The 23,152-nt window shown below is 40.4% G+C and overlaps 1 protein-coding gene across 1 annotated transcript; it reads left to right on the forward strand.

Annotated features, from left to right (window-relative positions):
• The first annotated feature begins 20,417 nt into the window (after nt 1-20,417).
• Lce6a (late cornified envelope 6A) lies at nt 20,418-20,678 on the forward strand. Its single transcript, XM_070013713.1, has one exon. The coding sequence runs from the start codon at nt 20,418-20,420 to the stop codon at nt 20,676-20,678; it is 261 nt and encodes an 86-aa protein (XP_069869814.1).
• Nucleotides 20,679-23,152: the final 2,474 nt, after the last annotated feature.

Below are 23,152 nucleotides of genomic sequence, written 5' to 3' on the forward strand. Positions count from 1 at the left end.
ACAGCAGCCACTGCTGCCACCGCTACTGCCACAGCAGCTGCTGCCACCGCTGCTGCCACAGCAGCCAGAGCTCTGGTGTCTGCGTCGGAGAGATCGGCGGGGCCTGTGGTGGCTCAGACAGCAGCCGCCACCCCCAGAGCTGCAGCAGCCCCCAGAGCTGCAGCAACCCCCAGAGCTGGAGCCACAGCAGCCCCCAGAGCCAAGGCTACAGCAGGAAGAGGCTGGAGGGCACTTAGGAGGGCATTTTGGGGGACATTTGGGAGTGGGGCATTTGGGAGGGCACTTGGGGGTGCACTTGGGAGGGGGCTGGCACTGCTGCTGGCTCTGTTGGCAGGACATCTTGGCAGACAGGAGTTCAGGAGCTGAGGAGTGTCAAAGACAAGTCAGATCCACGACCCAGAGACAATCCTATCTTGTCCTTGCTTGTCACTTCAGCTTTGTTTCTAGCCATTCAGTTTAGCCAACCATTGAAGTGTAAGCCTGTATAAAATGATCACTTATTATCCCTATTTCTAAATATTGGCCAAGTTCACACACGTTCTTACTTACATGATCATTAGTTTTAACTTTTTTTAAAAAAAAAGATTAAAGCATTAAAGTAAAAATATGTCAAATAAAAGTTCTCAAAATCAGTCATATATCACATAATGGGAGGCATTCTACTCCTTTTATACAAATGAATCACAAAAGCAATCTGGGAAGCTATTTAACAATCCAGTCATTTCTTTAGGGAGAATAATATTTTCCTCTTGAAAGGATTTCCTAGATACTTTTGTCCTGTAGGGACACAGAATGCAGAACTGCAAAGGGTGTTAGTGAACCCAAATAGGGAAAGAATTTTCATTTCAGTTGGGATTCACATCTTGGTCCCTAACTAAGTCGGGTATTCTGACAGTCTCAGCAGACAGCAGGCTTAAAACACTATCTCAACATGAGACTTTGACTGCTCTTTAGACCCATTCCTCAGCATAAGTAAATAAGTCAGCTGTGGTTCCTCCACACCAATTGAAAACCATTATTCTCATAGGAACTTGTCAGGAAAACACAGTTGTTTCACAAATGCAAACACCCTATTCTGGGAGCAATGACATACAAATCATTGACAGTAACAATCTTACAATGCTTCCAGACCAGCAAGTCAACCCAGGACATTTCTTTCCCTCTGGAGCACTAAGTGACAATTACAGATTCCCTTCTCATGTTCCCATTTGCCTTCCGTGTCTCCATTCCTCAGTCTTCCTGAGACTGTTTCCTTTGCTCATATGGAGGCCAGCCCACCACCAATCTTTATGGCTGTGTCCAACCTCTCTTCCCACTCCAGCCTGAGCATCCTCAGAGGAAGCCCTCAATTCTATTCCCCATGAACTTACCAAGGTCACAAGAAGCTCAAGGTCCGTGGGCACCTCGGAAGGTAAGTGGATGGAGATGCTCTGGCCCTGGCCTTTTTATCCTGGCCTAGGGCTCTGACCCAGCCTATGAGACAGAGCCTGGGCATGGAGGCCTGGCCACCTGACTCCCACAGAGGCTGGTGACTGGTGATGACTAGATGCTTATCATCTGCCTCCCTTGACAGAGCTTGAAGAAGCTGCTCTGCGCTTGGAATTAGGTGGTGTAGGATAATACCTGCCATGATTTCCAACATTGCTCTTCCTGGAAGGTGCTAGGCCTTGTGGGTCTCGCCTCCCATTCTTGGAGTGTCAGACCTCATCAATTCCTTTAAAAAAAAGAGCTTCAATAAATTCAAATTGCATTTCTACAATGTCTGTGGAGCCCAATCAACATAAAAGGAGAGAACAAAGGACCATTGCTTCTATACACAAGAAAAATATATACAGAAATCTATGTAAATAATAAATACCCTATAGTCTAAAAAGTAGAACTCTTTCTTTCCTTTGGACTCTCCTTTATGCCTCAAAGCAACATCATAAAGTGTGTTTTGAAATATTGTTTTAATTATCTCTTCCAATGTAACCTGTTTCTGTTTTCTTATCCCAAAGTATTCTGAAATTTCATGTTTCCCAAGTCATTTCCCTTGGGCTTCCATTTTTCCAACATCAACAATTATCCCATTTTCGTACCTAATATAAAAAATGATCAATTGTCTTTTCAAATGAATGATACATTCATTTTTTGTCTTCCAATGCTAATTCAATGTCTCTATATACAACCTGATTAAAGTCACATCTTTACATATTCCTTCAGATTTTCTTCCAATCAGGTCACTTTGATACAAAATAAATGACAGTTTTCATGGTTTCAACTTTTAATAAATGGCATCGTGGGCTTGGAATGTGGTTTAGTGGTAGAGTGCTTGCCTGGCATGAATGATGCCCTGGGTTTGATTCCTCAGTACCACATAAACAGAAAAGGCTGAAAGTAGTGCTGTGGCTCAAGTGGTAGAGTGCTAGCCTTGAGCAAAAGAAGCTCAGGAACAGTGCCCAGGCCCCAAATTCAAGCCCCAGGACTGGCAAAAAAAATGGCATCATGTTTGTGGGATTTACAGTAATTGCTGTCTATATAAAGCATTATTTATACAAGTTATTCAAGCCACTCTGCATAGATACAACTTTTATAGTCATGTTCATCTTAAGATGATGGCACGATTTTGTTATTCTGTTGGACAGACATTTAGAGTGTTTCTACTTTTCACTGTAAAGATATTGCAATCATGGACATTTTGTGTTGACTTGCATATGTGTAGGAGAGTCCCTCCAAGGGGCAGTTTTTAAATTTCGGATCATGCTCATCTCTCTCAATTGAATATACATATTTTAATTTCCACTGTCAGTATATAAGAATCACTGCTGTTGCACACCATTGCTAAACTTAAATCACTGTCACTATCTCTCTCTATATATATATGTATAGTTATATTTTTAGTATGTATTTCTCTCCATTGCAATGAGCACAAACATCTAGTTATGTCTTTGTTGGCTGTAGGATTCTTCCATCTTCTATGACTTGTTTGTTCTTTTCTTAAGGTTGATTTTTCTGTCTGTCCTTTTTGCTAATGTATTGCTGTTTTGTGAATACTGACAATATGCTGTGAATGTCTTTTTTAATGCAATTCGTTGTTTCTAAGAGTGGCATCTAGTAAATGAGTGTTTTATTTTTATTTATTTTTTTGTTTTATTTTTTAAGAGATAAATTTCTGTAACAAGAGCTATGCTGTTTATAGTTTTCAAATGTTAAGAAATCTTAAATGTTCATATGCTCAAAATCTGTTGTCAAGGTTTTCATGAAAAAGTTGAAAAAATTATCTATTTAAAGTCGTTATTCAGTCCAGAAAGGAATTATTGGACATTTTATGTTTAATATTTCTTCTAAAGGATACTCAATCATCTCAGCATCATAATTAAATATTCTACTTTTTTCCAATAATCTGTAACACTCTCTATGATAACCTAGTAACCACATATCTGTAGACTTATAAGTTGAATAGAAAAATTTTTATTACCATGTCAACCCACATGAGAATATCTTGCTTCTCTAATTACTATAGCTGTATAGTCACCTGTAAGTTCTAATCACACAAGAATCACCATCCACTAAGATTGTCTTGGTGTAAGCTCAGGGAGCAAAGGGCACATGTTTTCTCTCATATGCAAATGCTAGATCTAAAATACACCAGGATATGATAAATTTGACAGGACTCTAGGCATTCACAGTAAGACTAAAGGAGGATACTTTTAGAGGAAGAACACAAAGACACAATGCCTATGTGCATCTGATCACATAAAATAATATTTATCAAAATGAACTCCAGGAAATGAAAATGAGATTTTTTTTCTTCGTTGTTTTAGTTTTTTTGGGGGGGCATTTTTTAAGTTTGATTCCATTTTTTTAAATGTTATTTTATTGTAAAGATGCTGTACAGAGGGGCTACAGTTGCATGAGTAAGGTAGTGAGTACGTTTCTTTTGGCTCATTGTTACCCCCTCCTTTGTTTGTCTCCTACTATCTTGTTTGTTTGTTTTTTATATGTCTCTGGGAGGGGGAGGGGGCACAGAAATGGTAGGACAGAGGGTGAACAAATGCAACAGTGGTGCTCACTAGACCCTGTTGAAAATGAACTATACAACTTGTGGATGGGGACAGGAGAGAAAGATGGGAGAGAGAGAGAGAGGTGACACTTTATCTGACTTACAAAACTGTAACCCTTCTATATATAACCTTTATAATAACAATAAAAAGAAATTAGTTGATTAAAGTTTTGATAATTAAATAAGTAATTACAACTGAATTAAAAAAGATAAGAAGATTGTCTTGGTGTTTATTAGACATTTTCTCTTTCATACAAATTTTACAGTCAATTTTTAGTGTCATACAAAAGGAAGACAAAGCAAGAGAAGACATTTAACTACTAATGAAATCACATATTTTAATTTGTAAAGGATTGTTAAATTTTATCACTAGTTGATTTTTCATTCATCCACATACACAATATATCTATTTAGCCTTCCATAACGTCTTTAAATAAATTTTAAATATTTTACACCAAATGCATTTTGACATTGTACATTTTTGTTATTTTAAGCATCATTTGTTTCTGTTTCTGTGTGGTAATGGGACCTTGCACTTGCTAGGCAGGAACTCTATCACTTAAACCACACCAACCCCTTATTGCCTAAATCAATATCATATTAATTGATGGTTTGAGAGCTGCTGTTCTTTGTGACAACAGAGGCATGGACAGAATGGCCTCTAATCCTCATCACCCTTGGAATGTATGGGCTAGGCTTCTGGATCAGAACTACCAGTGTGTGTTGAGTAACCAATATCTTGACCACCCTTCCATGAAACACACCCTTTGCAATAGGATGAGCCATACTCACATAATCCAGTGGCGGATTACTGCAGGATGAGAGGGATAGTATATTACAATGTATCTCATAGAATTCCGACGATGGCTTACCTCACATATAAAGTAAACTCAATGCCAATATCAATAAAATGTTTTTACAACCCATTACCCATTGAATGCATATCCTTCTTTAGGAGCTGATAACAGATGTATGAACATTAGAACCAACTTCAGCACCTAGAATTTATTGTAATCGGATTGGAAAAAGTATGAATAGAAGTTATATTGGAATGACTGACACCATTTCAGAAGTGCACAGATCACAGAGTCAAGCAAGGGAGTTGGAGAAGGAAGGACAAATTAAAAGTAACTGACCATGTCAGCCTACGAACATTCCCAAAGGAAGAGCACAGTGCTTCAACTGGAGATGGAATAAAGTGTTACACTTCACAAATCCCAAATACTAGCCAATAGGGATTAGTGTTCATTGTGATTCCAGTGGAACCCCATGACAAGATTCCCTCAACTGTCTAGGGAAATGTTTTTCTGGGGTTGAGAGGTGGAGAGAGAACTTTTTTGTAACCTAATGAAGAGTAGAATGTAGGAAAGACACCAGTCAGATAGAAATATGGTAACATGAACAAGCACACACACACACACACACACACACACACACACACATACACACATCTCTGAACCACATGCTAGTAGGATTCCTACTGTACAGACGGTCTTAGATATTATTCGATTAATATCCAGCTGGGATCTAGAGAACTCCAGAATGCTTCTTCACAAATGGAAGGACAACAAACATTCTTTTTTTTGTTTTTGTTTTATATTAGTAAGTTTTTTAATTGTGAAAATACCTTACAGAGGGGTTACAGTCAAATGAGCAAGGTAATGAGTACATTTCTTATCAAGCATTGTTGCCTCCTCCTTTGTTTCCCCTTACCATCCCTGCCCATCCTCCCCCCTCCCCGCCGCTCCCCACCCCCCCCCCCGCCGCCAAAGTTGTAAAGTTTGTTTTTCAACATAAGGTCTTGTACATCTCATTGTTGCAATGGGTCCACCTGTATCCCTATTTAAACAATTTGTTTTTTCCCTTCCCCTCCCCAAATTAAACCATCATCAAAGACAGTGAAAACAGGGGTTATACCGTGGGGGAGGGACATACAAAGCAACATAGAAAGCATCTTATAAATATGTTAGAAATAATAGCAAGAAAGAAAAACTATTGGAGTCCTTATCTTGGGTTTCTTTCCCCGAACATCAATTTATCTGACATTCTTGACATGAGCACATCTAGCTCTCATTTTCTTGCATCTGAAAAGTTAGTCTAGTTGTTTAGCAACCTTTCCATGCCACAGATGGAGTTTCATTATTGGAGTTACTATCTTAACCCAGAGGTTCATTTGAACCCATTTCCCTTACTGTCCTCAAAGTGTGACAATCGCAATTTTTCTTTCTAGAAAAGCCTTTGTTAACACAGACAATTGAATAAAATTCTTACTGGACTAAGAAACTAGAAATTGAGAAAAACTTATAAAAGATAAAGAGAAATATATTCAATGTGAGGTGCTTTTCACCTGCGTCTACCAATAAGAGATGGCTTATCATACCAAGCAATGTAATTTATATAGAGTTAGACAATTTTGTTGTCTCTTCTCCTTTTTCCCTGTTTCATCTGTGAAACTAACTAAAACTTAACCACATAATCCCTGGAAAATCTGAGTTTTTACCCTGATTAAATGATCAATAAATCTATCTCCTCTATAAAACTTCTTCACTCTCTAATTAAAACGATTTTTCAAGTGTCTTATTCTCTCTAACCAGATCATATTTTCTTACAAATCATCTATAGACTTTAAAATGTGTTATAATTTTTAAAAATATATAGCATAATATAAACTTCAAGAACTTTCTTTAAATTAGGTCGTTGGCAGACATATTTGATTATTTTATATTATCTTTATTATCAAGCTAGAAACAAAGAACAAGAATGATAATGTATTTTTTCATAAGGTCATAAAAGAAATAAACAGTAGAACCAAGAATCTCTCTAGGCTGTTTCACTTTAACCAATTATAATACACGAAGACACATGTGTACACATATTCACGCATACACTCAACTATTAAGATGAGGATTCTGTGAAACTCAGTTGAAGCCGTATTTCCCAGAATCATTAAACTAAGATTCGAGGTTGGAACTCAACCTCCCAAAGTTAAGCAAGGCAATTATTTTCCAGGTAGGGAATATTAGGAATTCTCCCAACCTTCTCCCATTTGTTAGTCCTATTCCAAGCTGAGATCTGCTACCCTGATCCCCATGGAGTAAGGCACATGAGGAACCTTTAGTCATCATCTGACCCAGGACCATGTGGTATCAGGAAGCAGGGCCTCCCATGCTGGTCTCATGCTGGGGCAGAGCCAGGGCCAAGATATAAAACAGCTTGAGATCAGAGCATGGCCATTCACTCACCTTCTGAAGTGCTCACAGACCCAGTGATTCTTGTGACGTAGGTGAGTTTCCCCTGGGAACAGGAGCAGTGGTTTCCTCACAGGGATTCTTGGACCAGGACAGGAAGGGCAGCTGGAGAGGGTTGAGGTCCACAGCCCTCAATGCTGCACTCAATGATCTTCAGTGGACTGGGCTTCAAAGTCAGAGGAGAGCAAAGCCCTGGACACCAGGCTTCATGAGAACAGTTTGAAAATGGGTTGACATGTAAAGCAACACCGTGACCCATCTTGCAAAACTAAGTTGGAGATAATCGTTCTCAGCCCACAGAGAAAAGCTCATAGAGGCTTGTCTGGGGGCTTTTAGCAAGTCATATATTTATGAATCCAACCAGAATTGGGAAGGCCTTTAAGACACCATATATAAGAAGCTGAAAATCACCGTGCCATACCATGAGGCCTTGGCGTGATGAAACAGGCAGAACTTTGCATAGGTGAAGATTGTTCTCCACTTTTTCATGAACGAAGGCAGCCAGTGACATCATCCAGTCACCAGGGAGATGTATGATTTATGCAGAGCTGAGATTTTTACAGGACAAAAAAAAATACCCATTCATTTTCTTCAGGAAAATAGTTACATTCCCAGATACCTAAACTAGAGAAGTCCCTGGATCTAGTTGGCAAGGTGGGGAAAATTGCCATCTTCATTTACAGGTTGTTATATTTGGGCAGATTTTTGAAAGAGTGAGCAGGACAATCTTGATGTCCTGACTTGTGTTTGATTCTCCCTCAGCTCCTGAAGTCCCAGCTACCAGCATGTCCTTCCAGCAGAGCCAGCAGCAGTGCCAGCCCCCTCCCAAGTGCACCCCTAAGTGCCCTCCCAAGTGCCCTGTCCCCAAGTGTCCCCCTAAGAGTCCCCCTAAATGTCCCCCAGTCTCTTCCTGCTGTACCCTTGGCTCTGGGGGCTGCTGTGGCTCCAGCTCTGGGGGTGGTGGCTGCTGTCTGAGTCACCACAGGCCCCGCAGGTCCCATTGCCACAGCAGCTCTGGCTGCTGCAGCCAGCCCTCAGGAAGCTCCAGCTGCTGTGGAGGGGGAAACAGCCAGCAATCTGGGGGCTGCTGCTGAAGGGCACACTGAACCTGGAAAAGCAGGCTAGGGAGGCAACAGAGGTCTACGTGTTCCTTCTGCTGCTTGGCCTGGCCATTTTGCCAAGAGGTCTTGTGATGACTGAGCTTAAATCTAGAGGATCCTCCTGACTTGGAGACTAGGAACCCAAACATTTACCCCCAAAACATGTATTAATCTCCTGTGTCATACACGAGACTGCCCAGGATACCCCAGGGAGGAGACCCTGTGGCCTTCTGCAACTTACTCTTTTCAACTCCAAAATTCTATAAAACAATAAAACTGGAAATCCATCTGAACGTCTTCTTGTGTTGGCTGTCATTCCTATTCGTTTTTCTGTAGTCTGTGTCTCTGCAGTCATGCACGTTTTGTCAATTTCCCCACTAATATTCCTTACGACCAAACATCTTTAACATTATACATGGTATCCTGGAGAGGTGAAGTGTAAATAAACAGTGTTGTAATTTATAGGAAGAGGAACAGAAGTTTACTTACCCTTAAGACTGGAATTATACTGGAACTGGAATTCCTGCCTGTGAATACCCAGCAGTACTTTTTCCACTGACTATTAAAAATACACGAAAAGCACTAATACCTCTTTCTTTTCTTCTTCCTTCTTTCCTTCATCCCTCCTTGCTTCTGTTTTCCATTCCCTGTGCATCTCTTGTTTACTACATCTCTAAATTGCATCATGTTACCTTGTGTCCAATTCAGTGCTCATCATGACACCTAAACACAAAATCTACAACTAATGTTGCTGGTAAGATAACGTTCAGTGATGGACAACAATGGGGAATCCATGAGGGTACTGCTTGCCACTCAGGCATGTTTGAGTCCACCATAGCTACAGTTTTGAAGAACATGGTCGAAGAGCAAGAGCTGATTCATTCAATAAACTTAATTTGTGAAACTTCTAATGGCCTAGGTTAAATATGACACAGAGAGGCCCATCCCTCTTAGCACCCTGACAACCACAGCCTAAGCAAAAATATATGTATATCCATGTGTCTGTGTGTGTGTATGAATATGATAATGAATTGAATTATGCAATGTAGAATTCACTGCTGGTCTTAAGTGGTTTAACTGATTCAAAAACAATATTTGTGAAATGAACAAGAGAGTCAGAATACGAATGTGAAGGCAGTTGAAGAATTTTTGGAGACTTGAGGTAAGCTAATGTGGAGAAAAATTACTTGCCAGCACAAACCTTCAATATGAATAAAACTTCACAAATCACAGAAATGAATGCCTGAAAGGAAATTCACCTGTAGGAGGCCATTTTGAAGCCAGGTTTCTAGGTTTTTATGGAAAGGATATTTTTAAAAAATAGAAACCTTTTGTGATCTGGTGCAGGGAGCCAGATGTCTTCAAACGTGTGAATAAGCACACACCCAGGGGTGTTTTTCAGGAACCACGCAAAGTCAGGCCTCACCCAACTTCTCTTCCAGGATGCCTTCCTGAGTTGTTGCTATGCCAGTGAAATAGAGAAGTGTACTTGAAACTAGAATACCTTTCAAGATTTTGTTTATTGTTGATAATTATTCCATTCATCCACCTTTTATTGATAATCTTCTTGATATTTCTCTCTACAAACATAACCTTTTTGATCCACCCCATAGATTAGGAGTTATGGACATTTTTAAAGCATCCATCCCAGGAGGCCACTGACCCACAGTATTGCTTCAACTGTGGATGACACTGAAAAGATGATGATATAATTCCGGAAGGGTTGAAGCATCTCCCACTACATCAGGAACTTTGAGGAAGGTTGGGGTGATGTCATCCTCGAGCAGTGTATGAATGGCATCTGAAAGAAGGCCCTCAGGAAGTTAGCCATGACTTCAAATGATTTGCTAAGGATGAGGTGGTTGCAGACATCATCAAGGCAAAGAACTCTAACAGGTGTGTGACTTGGAAGGCCACAGAGGAGCTCCCAGCGGTGGTTTCTGATGAACTGATGAAGATTTGTTGGAACTAGAAGAAGAAACAGAGCCAAGAAGGCACAAGAGAGAAAGATACTGCAGGAAAAGACAGAGAAGAAATCTTGGAGAAAAAATGATATTACCAAAGAAGAATTTAGTAGCAGTTTTTGCAGGCCTAAACAAACTCCTTTGAAGGTCTGAAAATGTGGAGCCCGACAAAAAATCATTTTCACTAAGAGAAAGGAATGTTCTCGAGGCATTATCTACTTAGAAGAAATATGATTTTTTTTTAAAGAACACACTAAGAAAACCATCAAGGAAATCTTGCTGAAAGGAAGCCTACCTCCTCAAGAAGAGCCTCACACTGTCCACTGGGAGGGAACTAGCAACCAGAAGATATCCTTATCAGGGGAGATGATGGCCCACTTGTGTTGATGTCTTGAAGACCTTCCAATGGGTCAAGATGAGGAGGGGTTTGTTGCACAGCCATATTGATGATTCTGATCCTGCAGAGGCCTTGATGAATGAGTACACTGTCTTCATTTTTAACAACAATGAAAAAAAAGTGCAAAAATTTTAAATGAACAAAAAGCTATAAAATATGGACATAAAAAACATCTATGTACAGTTGTACAATGTGCTGGGGTGTGTGTGTGTGTGTGCACATGCACGTGCGTGCGCACTGAGACTTGAACTCAGGGCCTGTCCCTAACTGATATCCCTAAGTTTTTATGCTGAAGGCTAGCACTCTGCCACTTGAGCCACAGCTCCATTTTGGCTTTTCTTTAGTGGTTAATTAGAGATAAGAGTCTGTTGGGCTGGCTTTGAACTGTAATCCTCAGATCTCAGCCTTCTGAGTAGCTAGGATTGCAGGTGTGAGCCACCGGTGCCAGGCACAATGTGCTGGTTTTAAGCTGTTATCATGAGTCAAAAAGTTGAAAATATTTAAACGTTTATAAGGTAGTGATGGCTTTGTGCACCATCCCAAATACAGATATTTGATTTGATATAGCTTAATGGTGCCATTTTGTAAAGTTTGCAGGTGTGCACAGCCCTGTCCTGGGCCTTCCCATTCACTCCATGACTCACCCAGAGCAGTGTCCACCTCCGCAAGCTCACTCGTGACAGGGCCACATAAAAATGTGTCATCCCTTTTCTTAAAAAATTACCATATTTGTGCTGTCCATTCTCTCTTTAGGTACCTAAGGACCTAAGTGTGTGTATATATGTATATATATATATATATATATATATATATATATATATATATATATATATTCTATATTTTAATCACTAAGTCATATTTTTTGTGAATGGGCCACCAATTTTGTCATCACAGTACTATTTTATTCCCATATCCATTCTTAGTTTGTAGGGGTTTTTTTTTGCCTACTTACTATGAATATTTTCACTTGATAGTATAAAATCAAGTCCTGCTTTTTTCCTGCTTTTTATGAATTTCCTAGCCATTCATCAGCATAATACTTTGTATTGCTTGCTTATCTTTTGTTCATTATTTTCAAGTTTTTTCTTAATAATTTGTAGAATATATGTATATATCAGTCATTTTAATCTTCCAAATGTGTGAGATCATTTTTAGTTTATCATTTCTCTTCCAAATTTACCTATATGTTGCTCTTTCTTACATGAATAATTTTTATTTGGGAATATACACTTAAATATATAATGCATAAGTGTGTGGATATTATATATAATTATAATATATAATTATAATCATAATATATAATTATAGCATATAATTATATATAAAATATAATTATAATATATAAATGCTTGTGTATCATAATATGTAACTATATAAATGTTTTTCTCTTAAAATGCAGTTTTTGTGGTATCTGAGCTCAAGAACTAATCAATTATGTTTTCTTTACTATTCTGAATATTATTTAATAACATATATTAGTGAAGCAAGGATTTCATGAGGAAAACATAAATAATCCACTAATGTCTTAGGTATAAAATTTGGATGATTATTTTAAAAAATGAAGAATTTGTGAGTTTGTTAATCAGAAACTAGATTGTAGGCAAAAGCAGTCAAATCAATCAAAAAGCAAATGGTCAAATTTATCCCTAAAAGTTTATAATATGGAAAATACACATTAATTTGACTTTCTCACATTGCAATTCTAGATCTTAACCATGTCTACTCCTAATTTTTGATAACATAAAATCCAGAAAGTCGCCGGGCGCTGATGGCTCCTGCCTGTAATCCTAGCTACTGAGGAGGCTGAGATCTGAGGATCACAGTTCAAAGCCAGCCTGGGCAGGAAAGTCAGTAAGACTCTTATCTCCAATAAACCACTAGAAAACCGGAAGTGGCACTGTGGCTCAAGCTGTAGAGCGCTAGCCTTGAGCTGAAGAGTGCAAGGAGAGCACCCAGGCCCAGAGTTCAAGCCCCACGACCTACCAAAAAAAAAAATCCAGAAAGCCAATCTTTTCCTTAATAAAAAAAATGTCCTGGGGCTGGGAAGGTGGCTTAGTGGTAGAGTGCTTGCCTTGCATGCATGAGGCCCTGGGTTCGATTCCTCAGCACCACATAAGCAAAAAGAAAAGTGGCACTGGGGCTCAAGTGGTAGAGAGCTAGCCTTGAGCTGACGAGCTCAGGGACAGCGCCCAGGCCCAGAGTTCAGGCACCAGGACCAGACCACCCCCCCCCAAAAAAAAATGTCCTGCCAAGTATTGATGGCTCACTCCTACAATCCTAGATACTCAGGAGACTAATATTTGAGGACTGTGATTTGAAGCCAGCCCCTGCTGGCTGTGAGACTCTTATCTCTAATACACTACCGAAAAGCTGAATGTAGAGCTGTGACTCTAGTGGTAAAGTGCTAGTCTTGAGCAAAAGAAGCTTAAGGACAATGCTCCAGGCCTTGAATTCAAGCCCTAAGATTGACACAAAAAATTCCTTATTTAATTGAATATGGCATTGATGTCATGCAGCCAAAGAAAGCAGACCAATCTTTATGAGGTTTCAAACATGCTACTAACAGATAAGCCCCACCTAACTCATGATGATTGAGTTAGATTGAATGATTGAGTTAGTTCTACTAATCACAGCCACTAGAGGTGTAAACTGTACGGTAATCCCCTCAGGTCAATTACTTTAAGAATCAGCAAACTCTCCTGAGTAAGACTGAGCTGGGTAAGCCAAGACATCCATATCCTGACTGCTTCATACAAGAGCACCTTTTGTCACATTCAAGCAGGAAAAGAAGAGTCAGACTCAGGCAGCATAGGGCTGGATTTCTGCTTAGTGAGGTGTCCTCCTCACATGTCTGCCTGTGGCAAGTCTTACATATGGCCTAAGTCATGTGAAAAAGTTATATGTAAGCCCTAAAGTGCTATAGAAATGCCAGCTTCACACATGTCGAAAAAGTTCATTTGACTATTACAGCATGCTTCCAGAAAATGATTAAGGATAAAGATGATGGTGATGCATTGGAATTCTATGCTTCCATCAGAAAGAATGGCCTGGCCCCATTCGTAAGGAAATGGAAAGACTTGGAAAAAAATCATACTAAGTGAAGAAAGCCAGACCCAAAGAAACATAGGCAGCATTGTTTCCCTCATTTGTAATAATTAGAATGTGCCTACAAAGCTACAAGTAAACCTAATGGATAATAAAAGACAAATAATGACCTTTGGACATGATTCACTAAACAGCTCTCTCAACATTCACACAGCAAGGCCAAAGGAGGATATTTTTAGGAGAGGATCACAAGAGTTCAGTAACTATGTGCATATGACCATATAAAATGGTGCTTATTGAAGTGAACTCCAAGAAATGGAAACAAGAGGTTATTTACTGCATGCATTTTTCTTTCTTCTTTCTTATTTTCTTTGCTTTATTCCCTTTTGTTGCTGCCTTTGAGACTCTTATCTCTAATACAGTACCGTGCATTTGGGAGGGGAGGGGAGATCAAAGGGGGAAAACTGAGAAGAACAAGGGAATGGGTGACACTGTTAAAAAAGAAATGTACTCATCATCAGACTTATGTAACTGCAAACCCTCTGCACATCACTTTCACAATAATTTTTTTAAAAAGATGGTGATGGTGATGACATAATGATGGTGGCGACAATGATGTTTTCTACTATGTATAAAATGTGAAAGAAACAGTGATGTGTCTAAATGAATTATCTTATTCAGAACTGATGAATTAATAAAGTAAAAGTTATTGAAATTCCCATTCTGCATGCAAGACACTGAGTCAGAGGTGATCAATAATCGAGACTAAGTTATAGATGGTGAATCAGAGTTTCAACTATTGTACAGACCATCTGGCTCTAAAACCACAAACCTACGTGTGTGTGTGTGTGTGTGTGTGTGTGTGTGTGTGTGCACTGAAGCTTTTAACTCGGGGCATCACATCACTTGACTATTTCACTCAAGGCTGCTGCTTAAGCCACTCCTTCACATGCAATTTGGTGTTTCTTAAGTAGAGATAAGAGTCTGCCATGGCTAGCTTCAAACCACATTCCTCAGATTTCAGCCTCATGAGTAGCTAGGGTTACAGGTGTGAGCCACCAGTGCCCCGCTCCACACACTTAATTTCTAAGTAATTTTTCCAGCTCAACTTGACCTTATGAGGCAGATATACCTTGGAATATGTTCCATACTAACACCTGTCCACACAGAAACAAACAGACACAACAAACACCTGCTTACAGAGATAAACTCTCAATGACGAGGTGGTAGGAAACATGGAAAAAGCTTTGAGGCTTCCATGTTCCTCTGTTTAAACCTAGAGCCCTGGGGGCAATTAATTTATATTGCTCTAGAAAGACTGAAAGTTTGAGGATCGATCTCCAAGCAAGAGAGTAAGAGGCAGGCATCACCTAGGAGAAAATGTGGCAGATAATGGTAAGAATTCACCTACCACCCCTTTTCTTGTCTCTGGTTGGAAGCAGCTGTCCTGTTCTTCCTGAAGGAAGTCTGGTAAAGACATATATAGTCCATCTGACACCAAAGCCATGTAGCAGGAGGCAGGGCCTCCCATGCCCAGACCCTGTCTAACACACTGACGGCAGAGTCTCAAGACCAGGATTAAATCGGACCTTGCCTAGAACATCTCTGTCCTCTTACCTCCTGAGGTGCCCAGATTTGTGCTGCCTGTGACTCTGCTAAGTGTCCACTAGGAGGTGCTGCATCCACAGATGGATGCAGAGACCCCAACAGGAGGGAAGGTTGGGCCAGGGCCAGGGCCTTCAGTGGCAAGGGAGTCGTTGGAAGGGAAGAGAGAGATAAAGAGAGAGAGAGAAAAATAATCTTCTGAACTCGATGAAAGAGGATGATCTGTAGGAGGTGAGATTAAAGACCTCAATGATTTGTGTATCAATGCTCTATGATCCAAACCAAATCAGTGCTGTATCTTTTTCCATCTTCCATGCTGTAGATAAATTCAATAATTCTTCCTTTGAAAAGCATCAACCTTGGAGCATCAGTTGTCTCCTAGCAATCCTTTGCTGGAAATTCTAGTGAAGTCAAGGGGAAGTATATTTGGCACTTGATAAACACAGATACTTCTGGTCTTCACCTCAAGAGTTATTTAGTTGGTTAGAATTTGGGTCTGATTGACTATTATTTCAGTCCTTGTTCCAATAACTTCCATAGAAATCACCATCATCATCATCATCATCATCATCATCATCATCATCATCATCATCATCATCATCATCATCATCATCATCATCATCATCTATCTGCCCTGAAGAAGTTTTATTTTTCCTTAGGAGTAAGGGAGTATTAGTCAGTCCTTCCCTTTCCTATTTCTAAGGTGACTGCAAGGTGGCTGCAGAATGACTGAGAGCAGAGACACACGAAAACTGGTGGCAGTTATGTCAAGCTTTTTAAATTCATGGACCCAGCCAAAGCAGATGTAGGAGTACTTCTTTCATTATGAGATAAGCTTCACACTATTCTCTTACCTGCTTTTTGTTCACAAAGACATCTTTCTCTCTTCATCTAAACCACATCTCAAAGCCTTCCCAGATGAAAAGGTGTGTGTACCCTAATAATCCTGCCCTATTGGATTTGGGGCTCCACCAGCAATTCCTCTTCCAGCTTTGCCCCATTTTCTGCTTTGACAGATCCTTATCCCTCATCCCCCACCAATTCTACTTGCCTTTGTCTGCTAGCTGATTTGACTGCTGCTGAGGACTGCTCCTACAATCAAATATCAGTTGTTACTTCTCATATTTTCTCAATTATTTCCTGTGTGTGTGTGTGTGTGTATGTGTGTGTGTGTGTGTGTGTGTGTGTGTGTGTGTGTGTGTGTGTCTGATTAGGAATACAGCGGTCGTCAAGACACAGTCCTTACCATCAGGGAGTTCAGTGATACCTTTTTTTCCCCTTTTGAATGTTAATTATTTTTCTTGTTTCTGTATTTTTATTATTTTTTAATTTTATTGTTATTATAAAGATGATGTACAGATGCAGTGCAGTTATATAAGTAGGTAAAGAGTACTTTTCTTTTCGGACAATGTTACCCCTTTCTTGCTCTCTCCTGATTTTTCCCTCCCAATCCTCCCCCCACAAGTTACATAGTTCATTTTTAACATAGTATCTAGTATCACTGCTGCATTTGTTCACCCTTTGCCCTTTATTTCTGTCCCCCCCTACATTTACCCTCTTAGAAACAGCTAAATGAACAAGACAAAATTAAAAAAAACAGAAAAGAAAAACAACAACAAAGAAAAAAAATCTCTTGTTTCCATTTCCTGGAGTTTGTTTTGATATATTATTTTATATCATCAGAGGAACATAGGCATTGTACTCTTGTATTCCTCCCCTGTTAATATCTTCTTAGGTCTCATTGTGTGTGAATGCCTAGAGTCTTCCATAAGTTATTATGTCCTGATGTATTTTAGATATATCTTCTGCATATGAGGGAAAACATGCACCTTAAAAGTAGGTCCCTGTCAACATGCACAAATATCGACTCAAAGTGGATCAAAGAACTCAGTGTCAGACCTGAAACTGAAATCACTGCAAGAGGGAGTAGGAAAAACACTAGAACCTACAGACATAGGCAGAAAATTTTTGAAAAGAGTCCCAGGGGCACAGCAGAGAGGAAAGAGAGAGATTTGACAAATAGGATTACATCAAAATAAAACATTTCTGTAAAGCTAAGGACATAATTACTAAATTAGAAAGATAGCCAACAGACTAGGAAAAGATCTTCATCAGCAATACATCTTCACCGACAAAAGCCTAATACCCAAAATATACAAGGATCTCAAGAAACTAACCCCTCCCAAACAAAGCTAATAAACCAATCACTAAATGGACAAAGGAGCCAAGGAGAGAACTTCTTAGAGTAAGAATGGCAAAGAAACATACAAGGAAATGCTCAACAACCCTGTCAATAAAGGAAATGCAAATCAAAATAACTCTGAGATTCCATCTCACCCCAGTGAAATTGGCCAACATCAGGAACTCAAACAACAACAAGTGTTGGCAGGGATGTGAGGCAAAAGGAACCCTACTGCACTGTTGGAGGGAATGTAAACTAGTAAAATGACTTTGGACAGCAGTCTGGAGGTTCCTCAAAACTAAACATAGGGGCCTGAGAAGATGGCTCAGAGGTAGAGTGCTTGCCTTGCATGCATGAGGCCCTGAGTTCAATTCCTCAGCACCACATAAGCAGAAAATCTCGGAAGTGGTGCTGTGGCTCAAAGGGTGGAGTCCTAGCCTTGAGCAGAAGAGCTGAGGGACAGCATCCAGGCCCTACAATTGACCCAAAATACCCCCCAAAACAAAACAAAAACCGCAAAATATAAAAAAAATAACTAAACATAGATCTTACCTATAACCCAGCCATTCTGCTCCTGGACATCTACCCAGAACATCATCAGACACTTGCGCTTGCATATTCACTACTGCACTATTCACAATAGCCAAGTTAAAGAAACAGATGCCCTACAACAGAGAAGTGGATCCAAAAAAATGTGGTACTCATCTACAAAGGAATTTTACACAGCTGTTACAAAGAGTCACATTGTGTTATTTGCAGGGAAATGGATGGACCTAAAACAAACCATCGCTCATTTGTCCCATGGCTACCCTCCAATAAGTGAAGCCAAGCTCAGAGAGAGAATCATCAGTACATTTTAATTACCTGTGTCTATCAATAGTAATTCTGAGATGGAAAGGGACTGTTGGTAGATAAGTGTTCCCATAACTGGGTGCTTGTGTCTCACACTGGCAATACTAGCTGCTCGGGAGGCTGAAAATCTGAGGGTCACAGTGTGAAAACAGCCTGGGCAGGAAAGTCTGTGAAACTTTTATCTATAATTCACTAGCAAAAAGCTCAATGTGGAGCTGTGTGGTAGAGTGCTAGCCTTGAGTCGTAAAGGTTAGAGACAGTGCTCAGGCCTGGAGTTCAAGCCCTAGTACCAGTATACACACACACACACACACACACACACACACACACACAAAATTAGTGTTCCCACTTTAAGACAATAACATAAAATAACATAAATTTTTGTGAAAGATGAAGGAAAACTTTCCACTCTATCAAAGCTTTTCAACAGTGTTCCTTAATAACCATACACACAGCTCCTCTTTTGAGTTTAAGAGAAAGCAGAATCATGCATGTTTAATTCTCTGCCCTACTCTTAGCCTATTGTGTAAGGTTTGTTTCACCCACACATTACTCTATTGGTTCTGAAAAGGTGTTCACAAATGCCTTGTTCACAACCAGAAGTGAACACCTGATTCTCCCCCCCCAAAAAAAAACCCACAAAAAATGAGTTGGAGTTGATTTTATGTGTTGTTCTCCTGAAACATAGAGTTTGCCTTGATGGCATGAAGACTGTTTCCTTCAACAAACATGAATGAACATTTTCTCTGTGTCAGTGACAGCATCACACCCTAAAGAATGCAGAAGTGATAATGACAAAGTCCACGTCATCCAGAAACAGTTTAGGAGAGAGATAAGATATGCATCTAGGTCACTGTTGCCTACAGTAACTAGAATGGATTATAACCAAGTCCCAAGAATGAAGACCTGTGATGTGGCCAGGGAGCCATGCAAGGGCCATGGGGACCAATGCTGGCATCCAGCTGATGTTAAATTGCGGAGATTCTGTCTGATGGTCTTCCTCAAAATCTGGGTACCATTAAACTTGACATTTCCTCCATAATCCTACATCAGTAGCAATTAAATTTCTAGCTGCACACCCCTACGCACACCCATGTCACAAGACTCAGCCAGTGTACTCACTTCCACCCAAGCTGATCTAAAGGTCCTACCCTTCACATGTAAATCCCACAGTACCACATCCCAGCTGCTATGTGTAGCTGAGGAATCTGGCCCTAGGAATTGTGAAATATCCGCATCGCTCATTTGTCCCATGGCTACCCTCCAATAAGAGGTAGCCTGGAGGCTTCATGTGGAGGTTGTATAAAAAAGCCTCTGCCTTCCTGGCTCCCTGAGGCTTCCAGTCTCCTTCTGGAATGGCTTGATCACTCTTCTTGATCTAAGGTAAGGCTACTTCTGGGGGAAGAGATGTCACTAAGGCAGTCAATCTCCTCTATTGTCTCCACAGAGGCCTTAAGCCAAGTAGGAAAAGTTAGGAGGAAGGGAGCAAGGCAGGGAAGTGGAAGTCCCTGCAAAAGACCCAAAAATGATCCATCGGGGCTAGATGGCCAGCAAAGCAAAAGAGAGATACTAAGGCTTGCGGGGAGGCGGGGGGGTCTCAAGTTAGAAGACTAGTGAAGAAGAACAGATGGATACCGGTGGTCATAGGTGCTTGACCATGGTGGACATCAGCCTGGGAAACATGAACTGACAGTTCAATTTCTTTTTCTTTTTAAAGAGGACGAGTAGGCTATTAGCTTGGTTGTTGACTAAATGAGCTCCATAGGAAATTCCACCAGAAGATACACCCCCCAAGTAATCAGGCCTTTTGAATCCATCATTCACCATCCAGGGATGGACTCCAAAGGGTTGCTTGTGTTAAGGGCCATTGCTGTCAGCTCCAGGTATTGAAGAGGAGAGACCCAGGTGCTCAAGTTGCCTGAGTGCATCCCTGACCTACCTGCCTTCCTTTTCTCTTCCAGGTTTGCTGTAGTAGCAGAATCATGTCCCAGCAGAAGCAGCCATCTGCAAAATCTCCAGATGCTCTCAAATGTTCCCCACCTCAATGTCCACATGCGCAGTGCCTGCCCCCCTGCTCTGCTCCCTGTGCAGAGCCCTATTCAGGAGACCGTTCTTCTTGTCCCCCAAGCGCCCCTGCTCAGTGTGCAGCCTGCCCCAAGAGAGCTGGCCCCAAGAGAGCCCGCCGCCAGCCCCGCTGCGTCAGCGGGGGCACAACCTACCACTGCCAAGAGGAGGAATGCTAAGGGACCAGACGGAGGGGTGGAGCCCAGGTACAGCCGTCTCTCCCCCACCTAATGCCTTGCACTAATTCCACTCGGAAGCCCAGGACCTCCACCTTCCGTCTGGGTTGAGAAATAACTTCCTGGTCTCCAGCACTGGAGAGGCGAGAAGTAGGCAGAGCAGCTTTTCTGCTTTTCTCTCCCACTCACCAATGGGCTCAACAAGCCTGAAGTTGTGCCTGGATCACGGCTGTGATTTCTGTGACTCTTGAAGCCCTGCTCAGGCACCAAGGCCCCTAAGACTCTGCTCCTCCTCCTTTCCTCTCATGACAGCTGATATCCTCTCAGAGACTGGCCTTCTGGATCCTCAAAGTCATCCACCTTGGCGATGGTAGGAGTCTAGCACCCAGACTGCGATGCAACAAACTTAGATTGAACCCTTGGTGTGTACTGGCCTTTCTTTTTGCAGATATGAGTGGGAAGTTTGACCCTGCTCTAATAAATCTTATAATCTCTGCGAGAAAGCAAGACACACTCCAGATTGAAAGATATGGATTAATAAATATTATTTAAGCTACTTACTTATTTTTCTTACTTAAGTATTTGGTTATTGCTTACTTATTGGTTATTTTCTTGCTTAAGAAAATAAAAAAATATAAAATGTAAAAGGTAGCATTGAGAGGTTCATTCTGATGAAGTGGATAAAAAGTGATTTCTGAAGCTGGGCACCGGTGGCTCACACCTGTAATCCTAGCTACTCAGGCAGCTAAGACCTGAGGATCAGAGTTCAAAGCCAGCACAGGCAGAAAAATCCCTGTGAGACTCTTATCTTCATTTGACTCCTCAACAGCAGGAAGTGATGATGTGGTTCAAATGGCAGAGAGTTATCCTTGAACACAAAGAGGCTCAGGGACAGTGCCCAGGCCCTGAGTTCAAACCCTACAACCAATAAAGAAAGAGAGAGAGACACACACACACAGACAGAGACAGACAGAGAGACAGACAGAGAGGAAGGAAAAGAAAAAGATAAAGAAAAAGTGGGGGGGGAGGATAGGAAGGGATGGGAAGGGGAAACAAAAGAGGAGGCTACAATGCTTGATAAGAAATGTACTCATTATCTTGCCCATGTAATTGTAACCCCTCTGTACAGTATTTTCACAATAAAAAAATAAAAATAACAAATAACAAATAAAAGCAAATAAATCAATAAAAAATAAAAAGGAAAAAGAAAAAGAAAAAATTGGGTTTCTGGGACCTGGAGGAAGAGATCAGAAAACAGCAAGTGTAACCACAGTGGGCCTAGTAGAATACAATGAAACAGGATGTGAAACAAAAAGATTTAGGTGATAAAAGTGTGGAGGGAGGAGGAAGCACTTTCCTGGTGGGAGAGCTAGTACACACCAAGGTAGTAGCACTTCTCCAGAATAGGAATTTTAATTTGACTGAAGTTCCAGATGTGAAATGACAGGTGTGGGACAGTTCACAACCCCAGTTCCTGATGGTAACTCAAACCTGCTGAGTGTATGGAACTAAGGCATAAAATCCCAGCTGTCAAAAGATTGTTCCCTTAGGGAAAGTCTGGGCCCAAGCCAAGGGTCTAATGTCCTGGGTTGAATAGAGCCTAATGTAAACTACAAGAATCTTGAGGGGTTTAACTTATATCAATATAAGTTTTGTGTAATGACTTACATAAGTATACATTTTCACAGGGTCTTTGAACGATATAGCTAGCTAGCTAGTTAGATGTGTGTATATTTGTGTGTAAATACGTTTCTGTATATGCAGATACATACATATATACCAAGAATTCAACCTAATAGATTTCATTGACCAGTCACAGAAAAGAATCTCAGCATACTATTTCTAATACACAGGATGCTCATTAGACATCTTATTATTCTGAGACCTCACTGAACCTCTGTTACAACATATATCTTACACATGATAGCCTACAATTATAATTTTATATGTGTCATTTTTCCCATTAAACAAATGATGCATACTTTTATAAAGAGAGTTAATATCCTAACGAACACTAGGCACTGTGTTTAAATCCTAGTACCATCATCATCAACAACAACAGAAGATGTTTTAATGCACGAGCTGGGGTGATAGTAGAGCATTTGCCCAGCATGTGTGAGGCCTGAGTTGCATCTTTAATGCCATCAAAAAATGTTAATGTAGGGAAGCATATGTCTGATGATTAAGAGCAGCCTAAAATTGTATCACCTAAAAACAATCACTGCTACTCATTGCTTAGATATCTTTGCAAACTTTAAAACAAAAATCACAAACTAGAATCATTTCAGAAAATTGTCAACATTCATCCACACTGGTGTATATTGATCGACACCTATTATATGTGGCATTCATTTTATTTCCACTCTTGGCAGATAAAACAATGTAAAATAACATTACACTGACGATTGCTCAATGGTTTTAGGATAAATTTAGAATTGTAATCCTAGAATTGTCAAAAACTATAACAACTTTTTTAT

The sequence above is a fragment of the Dipodomys merriami genome, unplaced genomic scaffold (genome assembly GCF_024711535.1).
Source record: "Dipodomys merriami isolate MVZ:Mamm:240054 unplaced genomic scaffold, mDipMer1.0.p SCAF_92, whole genome shotgun sequence".
Classification (NCBI taxonomy): Eukaryota; Metazoa; Chordata; class Mammalia; order Rodentia; family Heteromyidae; genus Dipodomys; species Dipodomys merriami.